This window comes from Canis lupus, chromosome 14 (assembly GCF_011100685.1).
Source record: "Canis lupus familiaris isolate Mischka breed German Shepherd chromosome 14, alternate assembly UU_Cfam_GSD_1.0, whole genome shotgun sequence".
Lineage (NCBI taxonomy): Eukaryota > Metazoa > Chordata > Mammalia > Carnivora > Canidae > Canis > Canis lupus.
In genome coordinates, this window is record NC_049235.1 from 48068941 (window position 1) to 48082665 (window position 13725).

Consider the following 13725-nt stretch of genomic DNA (forward strand, 5'->3'; position numbering starts at 1 on the left):
TCTGGGAGCCCAAAGTCCATTACCAAGGTATAGAAGTGAGAACACAGGGAGCCATCACAGGGGCTCCTCGTGACCAGGCCAGAACTGGGCTGTCACTCCCCACTATCTCACCCATAAAAAATGATCTCATTTTCTTCCTTTTCCCTCTTTTACCTTCCACCAAGAAACTGTCACAAACCTCGTTGCTTCTAGCCTTCCAAGTGGCCCATTTGATGGCCTGGGGTTACCACTACAGCCTCTGGCCAGCCTCTAACTTCAGCCTCTACCTTCTCACTCTCTCCCTACCATCATTAGCAGTATTTTCCAGAATTTTGTGGAGGATCTTCTTGAAGATATGGATCCTGTTTGGGTAAATTTGTGGTGGAGTCTTAGAATCCTTATTTTTAATAAGTGCCCAGAATGGCTGTGGCGATGGGCCAGGTTTGGGAAATGCTGCACTAGAAGCTACTGAGCTATTCAATATCTTCCTCCACATGGCACCACCCACTGCCCCAACCTCTTCTCACACCCCACGCAGCTACCTGTACGCCAGTCTGACCTCCAGGCCTGTCATAGGCTCTTTTTCCTACTCCACTGTCTTCACTGATCAATTGCTGCTCACTGGTCAAGGGTTAGCTAAATCCTGACTCCTTGACTGGCCCACCTCCCTCTGTAAGGGGGTCTCCCCTGGCTCCCATCACACCCTGCACGTGCTCAGCTCATTACATCTAACATGCTAGCACTGGGGCAGAACAGGCCAACTTTTTCTGCAAAGGGCAGATAGTAAATATTTTAGGCTTTGCAGGCGATTTGGTTTCTATGGCACTTCTCAGTTCTGCCATCGTAGTAGAAGGGCAGCCGTTGATAATGTGTAAATGAATGGGCAAGCTGTGTTTCATGAAAACTTTCTTTCCAAAAAAAAAAAAAAAAAGCTGAAGGACCACATTAAGTTCAAGGGCCACAGTTTGCTGACTTCTGCTGTAGGGTCTGACAGATTCAGTTTCTATCTGGGCTCCCTGTTTAACTGCATTATCTTGGGTACGTTAGATAGCTTCTCTAAGTCTTCATTGCTTCATCTATGCAATACCCATAATATTGGGGTCCGTTCAGTGTTAAATGAGATACTGCCTGGTGTTGGGTAAACACATGGTAATATTTACTTAAAGTTATAGGTGTGAGTCTACTTGTCCATCTTTCCAAGTAGACTTTAAGCTCCTTCAGGTTAGAGAGACTGCTTTTCACATCTAGGGCCCCACTTGTCCACCTGCGTCTCTTTCCCCTGCCTTTAATAGTAGAACTCCCATGGTGTTGGGCACCATAGCTGCCCCACTCTTGTAGCCTGGTGTGGCCACGTGACCAGGTGTGTGAGACAGTAATGTGTGCCACCTCTGTGTCGAATTCCTCCAGGGGATATGTGTATCCTCACTTGGCCCTTTTTCTTTCCTACAGGTGGGAGGTGGCAAAAGCAGGGGTAGCCACCTTGGAACCGGAGGTGGAAGCCACATGTTGAGGATGGTCTGACTGTCTTGTCAGCCCTGGACTGCTTCTCTCTGGATTATTACATGGAAGAAAAACACATTTCTATCTTAAGTCACTGAATTTTGGGATTCTTTGTTATAGCAGCTGAACCTATACTCTGCTTGACTAATAACTCGTCTTTTAAGAAGGGCTCTCAACTATGTCACCAACATGAAAATCTGACCTCTTGGCTCCTTATTGATCTATTTTCCTTTAGGGTCTTTATCAATCAGTCTTTAAATTCTCGGCTCAGTGTTGCTGTCTTCCATCTCTGTCTGGAATCTTTGGAGCTTGTATTTCAGAATTCTCCCCTTGATTTTCCTCTAAGAATTACAGTTTAGCTCGCACTTCTGACCAGTCTGCCAGCCACCGCCTGGAGTAGAAAATCCCCAGGAAATCATTCTGAAGCCTGGCATTTGGCAAGGGTGGACTGGGTAATCTCTGTTCTTATTACCCCAAGGAGTGGCATGGAGGGAACTAGCCGAATGAGAGAATGAATGAATGGGGTACAGCAATCAATTCTAACCATCCCGAATTATCTCTAAACGCCAGAATTTCTCCCTTTCCACATCCCAACTGATTTGAGATTCTAAAGGTTTTTCCTGTGATGAGTTAGTTCCCTGAGACCCATTTTATGGTTGAGGAACTTGAGAGAGAGCGAGGCAAAGTGAGGAATATAATTAACTAGAGGGCAAGAGATTGCATCGAGTCTTAGCAGCACCCTGGCTCGCACAGGTGTTTATGGACTCAGGCTGCCGCTCTCTGAGGAAATCTCCATCTAACGTGCAGCGAGAGCAGGCATGTGGGCTGGCTAATTATAAATGCCTTTCAGAATATGGAGCTTAAAATAATTTCCTTTTGTGGTTTTTCACGACAGCGCGTGTTTGTCTTTTTAATTCTTGCAGAAGCTAGTGAGGGCTAAGACCACAAATGTCTTCAGAAGAATGAGCCTGCAAGAGCAGCCTCGTTTGCTGGCAGGTGAGAGATCCAGATGCTCACCTTGAGCAGGAAGAAAAGGGCATTGCATTGATCAGGCCTCAAGGCAACAGCCCGTCTGGCCCGTGCCCACGAACAGGGAATGGGAATCGAAGAACATTCTTTCTCTTGTGGCCTGATGGCTGCTGGAGAAAAGGACTCACCAGGATGAACACAACTCTCTTTTTCTGACAGGACAAATGAGAAGTAACTGGGATTGAGGCCTTTCTTCTCACTGCTTAGCATCCTTAATCTGCCGGCCTGCAAGACGTCTGAGGAGCCGAAAATGTAATTTTGTCCAATTTTACTGAACGACAGCCTTTCCTCGTCTTGAAAAACAATAGTAAAGTACCCCAACCCTTAACTATTTCTGGAGTCGACATGAAGTTAGCCGGGGTAGGATTTTTGTATTTTATGTGCACCATGAAAATCAGCCTTTATGCTTAATGCTCACTGTTAAATCCAGAGAGCGGGAAGCAGGGCAGGCCGGGGAGAGCCAGGATGAGAGCTTTGATACCACCCGTGCTGTCTGGGGGCTAATAAAGGGCAGCCAAACTTGATCTATATACTCATCTCAAAGAAAAGAATGAAGCATATGTGGGCTCCAAAGACTGGAGCCGCTTTGCTCTCGGGTGAATATGCATTTTCTGCAGCCAGATTAAGGATTCATTTTGTCCTTGACACAGTACGAAATTCAATCTGCGCCTACTTACCCTACAGACAACAGCCTGCCGGGGGTCGTGCTAAGATTTTATAATAGTACAGGCAACAGCCTTCACTAACAAAATAAACATTTGGGAAATTGTATTTCAGAATCTCTTCCCCCTCCTCTCTCCCCCAGGCCCAACCCGTCATACAATTCTGGTTCAGTGAAATGCAGCATTTAATATTTTGGAAATAATTTTCGAACAGATGGGGAAGAGGCAGGAGGGCAGCATGTATTGCTGGCCTTGATGATCTCTCTGCCTCCCTTTCTTTCTCAACAAAACATCTCAAGCCGTGATTGTTTTTCCTTTGAAAGAGAGAAAAAAAAATGCATGGAAGTGTTTTCAAATTTGCTTGTTGCTTTTCTTTGCAATCAGAATTTCTAAGCTGAGATCTTTCCCGTGGCATGGGAAGCTCATTCTGAATCCGACTACCGCGGATGTCTTAGAGAGGAGCGAGGGTTGTTTAAGGAGGCAGGGGGCAAAAACCTCTCTCTGCCCCCAGTGGAATGAGGCTCAGAACCTTTGTTTCTGTGGAACCAGTAGGGTGATTCTTCACACTCTCTTTATTGAACTACAAATATCTTTCCAGATGAACACACTCCTAATCTAATTAGCGGTAAACAGGCCTCTGGGGTACCACACTGCTTAACAAGAGGATGGCAAGAAGGGGAGAGAAGAAGAGTCTGCAGCAGGAAAGACACCCAAGACTGTGGATTCCTTTTCCAGAGGCACAATCTGACTGGGGTGATGTATTTTCAAGGAGTGTTTTCTGCTTTATAGGGAGACAAAGGCCAAGAAATGTTGCGTAGCCTCATAAAGGGCAGAATGGCCTATTATGAAACAATGAATAATTGTTTTTCTACAGCACTCCCTGCTCTTTCCAGACAATCTGACGTATTACTTGGTGCAGTAAGGGCAGAGCACCAAACACCTTGCGGCGTCCTGGAGGGTCTTGGTGGACCGCACCTATTCCCACCATCAGACCCCGGGTGAGGCCACACAGCCCGGTGTTTGCTACGGTTCCTTCCCCAAGGAACCAGAGTTTGTGGAGGGATGGCAAGGTGTGGTCAGGAGCCAGTGGGTTCTCACTAGTTTCACAGTCAGTGCTACAGAATCTAAATTCAGAACCTTGTCACCCAGACCTGGCAGAGAAAAGGTCCAGAGGCCTCATTTTGAAAGATGATTCCTGATTGTTCTCCCTCTGCTGGTTATTTTGGGAAGGCTTCCTCAAGGCAGTTGGGAAGGGAAGGATTTGGCATTTGGTCATCAGCAGCCTTTGGGGGCCTTTCGGGGTGAGACCGGTCTCAAGGTAAAAGGACATAAAGGGATGGGCCAAGGCCATGCAGACAGCCAACCAGGAGTCCCATGCCACCGACTGCCTCTGGCTCCAAGCCCCCTCCTCCAATCTGCTCTGCAGAAGGGGCTTGGACTCTGCAAACTACACTTCCCAGGCTCGTCTGTGTCCCCCAGCCAAGGGGAGGCGCGGGTGGGACAGGAGCATGTGGGGGGAGGAGAGGAACTATTTTCTGGTTTCCAGCTGAGGTCAGCAGCCTCCTGCCTCCTTTGCTACTTGCGGCTCATCTCCAGTGGTCCCAGTAGCGACTGGTCCCATGTGCCCTTGGCAGTCAGTACAGGCTCTGCCGAGGTTCAAGCATCCGCCACACCCCTTGCTCTAGCCTGTGCTAAAACCTCATCTTCCTTTTTGTTCCCTAGCCCTGGCATCAGCAATGATTAATCTCTTCAGAAATTCCCTTTATGTTCTAATACCTATGTAATCAGTTGCTTGGAGCCAGTGTAGCCAATCTCCTATATTAAATCCTCTCTGCTGGAATGCTTTTATTTTCCTGATTGGTCCCTGCTAAATGTTGACTCTGACACTGACTAGAAACCCAGTTTAAAAGTTGTTCCACCTGCTGAATTAGCCAAAAGGTTGGGGGTTCTCTTCCTTTGTGGTGACATTACTAAAAGGCTCTCAAATAGTAGAACCCATGGGAAGAGGGAGGACTGAGGACAGAGTGAGCATTCTCAGCAGACACCCTCTTGGGGGAACCTCACACATCCCAATATGTTCTGGAAATCTTGGGTTGAGAGGCTAGTCCACTCTATGCTGATGGCTTCCCATTTTGCCCTAAAACATCCTATTTTAGAGTACCTCTTTTCTGGAATTTCTAGATGTAAACAATTTTGGAAACTGAACCGTGGTACTCCCCAACCGCATCTTTCTTCTGTACACTCTCAAAATTTGGACATTAGAGGCCACAGGAAAACTCTGTAACTGTGGTTCTCAAAATAGGGTCTGGGGACCCCTGGGGATCTTTGAGACCCTCACAGAGAGTTTTTATGAGATCACGATTTTCATCATAAAATTAAACTTGATTTGCCTTTTTCATTGCATTTTTATTTCACTCATGAGGGTTCAATGTAGTTTTCAACAGGCTACATACATGTTTATGAAAACAGATTGAAGAGGGAAGCAGGTATGGAGAGTCAGCTGTTTTGGGTCAGATATCAAAGAGATTCACAACAATGGAAAAGAAAACTCTTCCAACTTGTTTCTTTGTTTACTTGTTTTGGAAAATAAAGTTATATGTCAAAAAAATGTTATTTATATTGATGTGTTTCTTATTGTTATTGTCAAATGTATTAATGAATAATTAATTCATGGCTGAGGCTTCCGACCTCAGGTGGTGGCAGGTGGAGGGAGAAGAGGTATAATCAGATGTGATTCTTCTGGCCTGGCAGAGGTCCAAGGCTGGCTCTCTAATGGGGGCTCTGAGAGGCCCTGCTGGGAACATGTGAGCAACCTCACAGGTGCGGTCATTGGATTCTCTTCACCTCCCTCTAGCCTTTCAGTTTTCATGCTCCAGCCCCTGGGCATCTGGAGGTTACCCTCCATGCTGAAGTCATCTCCCGGCAATCTTCTTCAGGACTTTTAATGATCCAGGCTGGATCTCCCTTCCTGGGGGTCCACATTGCCCCCCAGACACACACTCCTATCCTGCTGCCTCAGTCACCACCCTTACATTATTCATAAGAGTGTTGGACACCAGCCGCTGTGACCCCAATCTCCGGAGACACCTCTCCAAGTCTGTTAGTGATCATCTCCTCTGAGGGGGAAGCATGTCCACCCTTCCCCCAAGGGGAGAGCTGAGCCCCACTGCCATGCTGACACCAGCCATTCCCTGTCTCAACTCTTAGACCTTTGAGGTGGGCCTTAAGCTATAGGTTGCAGAAATGATTTTCACTCCCTTTTGTGCATGTCCTGCTAAAGTCCTTCTAATATTTGATTGTAGAAGGTGGGAATAGTTGGCTCACATTGTCCTGGGGCCTCAGCTGAAACTTAAGTAGAAATAAATAGTCCATTTTTAAATGTCCTATTGTAAAATCATCCTGAATTTCTGATGAGATTGCTATCATTGTTTATATTTTTTAGATGAGGAAATTAAGCTTAGAGAGATTCAGGAAGTGGCTAAGCTAGGATTTGAACCTAGGTCTGCTTCAAAGTCCAAGATTATTTTACAGAGAGATAATTTAGGGACTGGAAACTCCCCTCTGGGCACTGCTCTCGACTCAAGGTGTCAGTTTCATACATGGCTCTCATGCTATCAGTTGGGTGGCCATACATCCCAATTTGTCTGGCCAGTCTAGGTTAATGCCTATAATTCTCACGTATTATCAGTTTCCTCAGGTTGGACAATGAATTATAAGTTTACCATAACTATTGAGGATTGGGGTATGGTGCAGAAGAACCAGAGGAACCAGAAGTTTCTTAGGGAGACAGATTCTTCCAGTAGAGTCTCCAAAAGCTGGCTTAGACTCTGCAGGGAAGATCTGCATTAGGGGGGGTGAAGTTGGTGAGGTAGCTTCTCCAGATGCAGAGATGCCCTTACAACTCTGGGTTAAGCCCAACTAGGAGAGACATTCGGCTCAGGGAGGGTGGTCTCTTCAGGATCTGGCTGTAAGTCCATAGGGTGGGAAGGGTATGAGAAAAATACATGTCCACTGTTAATTCTAAATACCGTCTATATTTGTCCATTTCTTTTCTTCCCCACTGTACCCTTCTAGTTTAGGGCACTTTATCTAGAAGATAAACTTCTAGCTGGTCTACTTTTCTGTTTTTCCTCCCAATCCAATCCATTCTGTCATTGAACTCAGGGTGATTTTTCTAAAATTCCAATATGACTGCTGCTATTTCTCATTTTAAAATCACTTCACTTGGTGGCTTCCTATTGCCTTCAGGATAAACTCTGAATTCCTTAATGTGGCTTCAAGGGCCCTTGAGATCTGGCTCCCAAGCACCTTTCTAGACTCTTCTCACACCTTCTCCACTTCCTGCTCTATGCACAATCAGTTCAGCCACAGTAGACTTCTCCGAATGCTGAATTCTCTCACTGTGAGCCTTTGTGTGTACGCTTTTTGCTGCTAGGAGCTTCTTCCAGCTAGGACCAGACTGCCTGAACTCCCTCTTTTCATGAGTTTGGGGAGTGCATATGCATCACAACAGCTCTGGAATTTGCTTGTCTGCATTTTCCCACAAGGCCTGAAGCCCTCTGAAGACCTGGTTCTTTCTATCCCCTTTACCTCTGCATCATTAGCTCCTATCAGAGAGCTTGGCACACGGTAGGTTCCAGGTTAGTATTTGGTGATATTTTGTTTACTTGCCACAAGCATTTAAAGGCCAAAAAATCAAAATATGAGACATCAGAGCTCAACATATCTCATGGATGTCTGCTAGGCATTGTATTCATACATAGGCTAACTCCCTGTGCAAATGAAGAGATTCTATAGATAGTAAGTTTGAAAAATGATGCTTTTTTTTTTAAAAGAAATATGATCCATAGTAGCCCAGAAATGAATCAGCTTAATATCCAGTTGTGGGCAGATGGTTTAGTAGATTATGGCTTGTATACTGAAAAGGATACTATAGAACACTGACAAATATAATGAATATAAAGACTAAATAGTAACGTGGAAAAATGACTATAATTAGTGCCAACTGAAAAAAAGGAGAAAGGCCAATTGCATACTTGCTACTCTCATGATTACATAATGTGTGTGTGTGTGTGTGTGTGTGTTGTGTGTATGCATAGAGAGGTGGAGTTCTGGAAAAGAGTGGAAAAATATTGAGAAAAGTTCAAGATGGTGGGGATTTTTTTTAACCTCTAAAAAAGTAGTTCTAGTATTGACTTCATATCTTCTTTTCTAATAAGAATAAGAATAATATTAAAGGTATATTTTAAAACTAATCTGATACTCCAAAATTTAAAAATGATTCTCCCTGGGTGGTAGGATTAAGGAGAATTTTAATGATTTCTTAATAATTTCTATATTTGCTTATTTTTCCCCATTGAGTATTGAACACCTATAATTAGATAAAAACAATATTGCAAATATTTACTTTCTTCCCTCTCTCACTTTGGGCAGATATACCTGCTTCTCCGTTGATCTTGGGCATGGTCATGTGACTTGCTTTGGCCAATGCATTGATGGTGGACATGATGCAGCAAATGTATTTGTGTGGGAGAGCTTGTCCTCTTGCACTTCTGCCATTACCATGAAAAGAATACTTTCTGGATAGATTGCCCAACCAAGAAAAATGAGAGACACATGGAACAGACCTAGATCCAAACTTTAGCTTGGAGCCAAGACTAATGGAGTCCAGCCTAGAATAGCCAACCCTAGACAACCCAGAGATGTGTGAGTGACAAGAAATGAAGATTGCTTTAAGTCACTGAGACTTGGGGTGGTTTGTACAGCATTATTTTGAGAATAACTTGGTGATAAATGTTCATTTTCAATGCTAACTTTCTAAGCAAAATATTTCTCTTTTATTCTTGTCTCATCTTCCATCTTATAAAGGGCAGAACACAGAAGTAGCCCTGGCTTGGAGTGACTGGATTAATTTTGAGCTTGGAGAAGTATGTTAACCTGGGGAGACCTTTTAAGAACATTAGAACACCAAAGTCTTGAAATTGGTGACAAAATGACACTAAAGCTGTACTTGTCCCTACTACCATCAACAGCATTATTAAATAACATTTTGGTGAGATTCATGAATCCCAATGACCATTATGACCAATTTGGGTTCCACATCCGCTCTATGTTATTGCCATTCTCGTGGTCATTTCTCAGGACTACTTATTTACTGCCAAAAAGTGACAGGGTGGTGGGATGGGAAATACAGGTTTCCTTGGCTATTTAAAAGCAGTGTTCTGAAAGTTCGCGTCAGGCCACTTGGCTTTCCCGACAGACCTACATTAGTATGGTAATAGCTTTTTTCATAAAAGTGAAAATCTTCTTTAGATTTCTTTTGGTTGGCAGAAAAAGGGGACTTATATAGGTCTTCTGTAAAAATGAAGTGTCATGAAACAAACTTTCAGAAAGCAGGGGATATCTGTAACGCAAAGCCAAACCAACAAACGCTGAGCTGCAGTATTTCGCTTAATTTGTTGGAAATAGCATATTAGAAATGTTACAACTCAAATCCCAATTGTTAGGACTCTAGGATGAGGCCAGCTGCTGAGCTGGCTTCTTGGTGGACCTTTCTCTTCCCCAAAGATTTAGCACACTGCAGAGGGAGCTGCTGGCTCTGGTGAGAGTTTGTGAGAGGCCATTGTCTCTGGGAGAACCCCAAAGTGAGAGGCACTCTTCGCCTCAACCTCCAGAGACCCCAAGTGTGGGATAAGAAGGACAAGCACAAGGACATGGACCAGCCTGGTTACCTGTCACCACTGCATTGCGTATAAGAACAAACAATATCTTGGCAGAGCATTTTTGACATACAATCCTCAAAACCCTGTAGAGGCCACTCCACTATTTTCTAAAAGTTAGCATTGAGAGGCAAGCCTGATGCCAAAAGGATTTTTCCTCCCAGTATGTACCCTGGTTTTTGCTGTTGTTGGGCAGAATGATTGCAAGATTTTTCTTTAAATTTAGAATTCAAAAAAAAAAAAAAAAGCAAGAAATGGTCAAGAGAGAGTCTATTTGACACTTTGGCTTGATGGATGCTCAGGGTAGGTTTGGGAAGGAAGACTAGGATTCCCTCAACTCAAGAAAGTTATCTTTTATTGTTTATTTGGTCACCACTACTTCTCTGCCTGATGTGTTCTCTGCTCTGGGTTTCCTATTTAATCTCCAGAACCCCCCGCTTGTGTCGCTTATCTGAGTTCCAGAATTTCCCCAGCTGGCAGACTGCTTGCTCATCTTGTTTTTTGTATTGTCCAACTTGCTCGTCAGTGTTGCTACTGGATTTTTCACATTGGGTGATTATGGTTCTTTCTCCCAAAAGCAGTCTTTCTTGATCTCCGATTGCTCCTTTTTTGTGAGTATGATCTCCTGAAGACTATTGTTGAGAATCTGAATTTAATAGATTACAAAATACCACTCTGTCTCCTACAGCATGTTTTTTTTTTTTTTTCAAAAGGGCATTCTTCTTTTGAGAGTAGGAGCCTGTTATTTATATGTCCAGATGTCTCCCTGCTTGCTCATCTTTACAAAGGGAGGTCTATGGTCAGTTTTGGGACATGGGACAGGTTCAGTCAAAGTGTTTAGATTTATGTTTGATTTCTTTAGTCTGAGAAGAAGGGGTCAAGGAAGAATATATAATACCTGTAGTTTGATTTCTCTGGATCAGAGTTTCAGGATTCTCAGAGAGGGAGAAAGGAACTGTCCCAGGTTGGCCTTATGACAAGGGCTTCCCTGCTGCACCCAAGTCTCCTTTCCACCCGGCAGGGGCACCCTCCTCCCTTCTCTAATGGACAGGATTGTTCCTGTTATGAGCTTGTTGTGACAATGCCCTCACATTTCTTATATTGTTTGAAATGAACTGAGCTGAAATGGCTGTGGATGTGCCTTTTATAGCAGATTTTGCTGAAGAGGGAAATTTGCACCTGTTTGGAGTTGGCATCACATTTAGAGAGAGCAAGGGGGGAACAGACGCAAAGGCCAGCACATCCGAGATGATTACTGCCCAAATTACTTACCAAAGACATCTGTGAAGCTGTGAGCCATTCGGGAGAGATGTGAAAATGAGCCCCAGCTGAGTCTCCCAGCAAAATGATTCCCCTGGGCTGTGAACCTGGGTGGCACAATTTATTTGCATTATTTATGCACTCAAGTAGTTTGGGGCCTCCAGATTGGGTGGTTAGGAGAGCAGATACCCTGGTGTGTATTCCACGCACAGAGCATCATAACAGTGATGCATTGCCACTCTTCAAGTGTTGGGGAGTGAGGGAGATCGCATTTAGGAGCTGAATGAGATTTCTAGGCCATCAGAACTGCTAGCTAAGCCATATAGACGCAGGTGTGTTTCCTCGCTCAGCATAAAACAAACTGCTATGCAACATCATGAGTGAATGATGGATGAATAAATGAATCAAAACTTTATCTGAACTGAGAAATATGCCCTAAATTTTGGTTTTGGAAATCACTTTCTTGAATTCTTTTGTAATTCACTTTAAGAATTAATGATCTCATGGAACAATTTTGACTTTTCAAAGATGTTATGGTCTTTTAAAGCCCTTAATCCATATACACAAAAGCACTGGATGGACAGTTCTGGCTGATTAACAGGAGATGAACATATAAAAGTCTCTGTGCAGCCCTACTTGGAGGTTAGGAATCATTTAATCTGCCTCTGAGGCCCATCTACACAATTCTTTTACTCATGGGTGATGCATGTACTCTTCTAAATCCCTTAAGATCCTGAAAGAAACAATCGATGCCTTCCAGAGTCACAGAGAAGTGCCTCTTTCCCCTAGACCCAAATCCCTGAAACCATGCTAGAAGATAGTCTGGCCTCTATGACAGTTAGCACTTGGCCAATACACGGGCACTGAGAAGGTCCAGGACATCCAGGAGAGATTGGGATGGGGAGAGTCCAAGAGGCTTCCCATGGTGATCCCAGATCCTCACACCAGGATCTTTCATTTGGTTTTGAGTTCACTTATTTATTTATCAGCCATTTGTTCGTTCATTCTTTTATTCATCCAACAAGCATTTCTAAACTACATCACTCTGCACTAGATCTGTGCATTTTCTACTCCCTCCTTACCCCTCTGAGAGTTTAAGGACAATTAGACTAGGTTGATTGAGGGCAAGGACTATATCACATCTGCCCAGGACTACTCAGAGCCAAGTATAGCTCTTGGTTCATAATAGGAATAGGCATTCAGGAAATATCTGTCAAATGAATGGATGAATGAACAAATGATTGAAATGCTTTCCAGTGTTAGGGAAAAGCATTGCCTAAATGTAATGCTACCAGAGACCCTTTGGGTACAACCAGGTGCATATTTTCAGTAGTATGTGGGTGATTGTAGGTCTCTCCTAACAGTACCGGTAGCTCAGATGTCTGTGGCATTTGGGCATTTAGAATATGGAGCTTTTGCTCAGCTATTTTTGGGAACCCCCAATGGCTATGACTTGGACGTCTCCCTCAAGTCACCCAGATAGGAATCTTTAGCCCAGTTGTCACAAGGATACTGTCAGTATAGGCCTGGATGTCTGATCTTGTAGTGTTTTGAGAAGGACATGGAGAAGGATGCAACACGAGCACCTCTATTTGTTTTCTTATTTGGAGAAGCACTGGGTTTCCGTTACCCTGTGCTCTATCTTGCCACCTTTTCTGGCATCATCATTCAAATTTCCAATCCCCACATAAAGGAGTCAGACAAATTCAGTTTTGCTTTTTTTTTTTTCCTAGATTCTGCCTCCATTTTCTACAAGCTTTTTCATGACTTTCTCTGATTTTTCATGCAAATTGGTCAACTTTAAGCTGTAGCGTCAGGTACTTCCTCACTCAGGTGGTCTGTTCACCTCAATCTGACTCAGACTAGAAAAAAGTGTTGCTATTGTGATAAGCATATTCATTCTACAATTCATACCTTCACAGAACTTTCTTCTCATATGGAATTCCATCTTTTGGATCGACACCCTTTGAAAGAGAAATGATGAAATTAGTCATTTGTTTTTTAATGTATGAGACATATACACTGAGGTCTTCCTTCCCTTATGCGGCTTTGAAAGTACAAAGGCAAATCAGTGGATAAAATCCATTAAACGCTCTCAATTCAACATAGCAACACTGTGTAAGTGAGTTGGGCATTATGGAGTTGGGGCAGGAATAAGGAGAGATCCAGAACCCAAGGATGGTCCAGAGGTGTAGGGCAGTGTCCCGAGTGCTGGCAGGGTCACCATGAGGGGGTTCTGTAGGCCCAGTGCATGACAGGGACGCAAGGTCAGAGTGTGCTCCTCAGTCTTTGAGCTGGAGCTCTGAGTGTCCTGACATCTCCACTTCCTAAGGATGGATGCTTCCAGAGCAGCAATTCTCAACAGGGCTAGTTTCCCCCCACACCTACTGCAAGGGACATTTGGCAAAGTCTAGAGACATTTTTGGTTGTGACAACAGGGGAAGGAGGAGAGACTGTCATCTAGTGGGTAGAGGTCAAGGATGCTGCTGCACATCCTACAATTTCCAAGGGACCTGAATTTCCAAGACTCCAGTAATTTGTTGGGATTTCTTCCTATTGCTCTAATTGACTATTTA

General features: G+C 43.9%; 1 protein-coding gene across 1 annotated transcript in view; it reads right to left on the bottom strand.

The window, feature by feature from the left end:
• The window catches only part of AOAH (acyloxyacyl hydrolase), a 161559-nt gene that overhangs the window by 74319 nt on the left and 73515 nt on the right, over positions 1-13725 (bottom strand). The window contains 3 exon segments of the mRNA XM_038557345.1: positions 11162-11256; positions 13064-13076; positions 13078-13113. Of these exon segments, the coding sequence (XP_038413273.1) occupies positions 11162-11256; positions 13064-13076; positions 13078-13113 (144 nt within the window).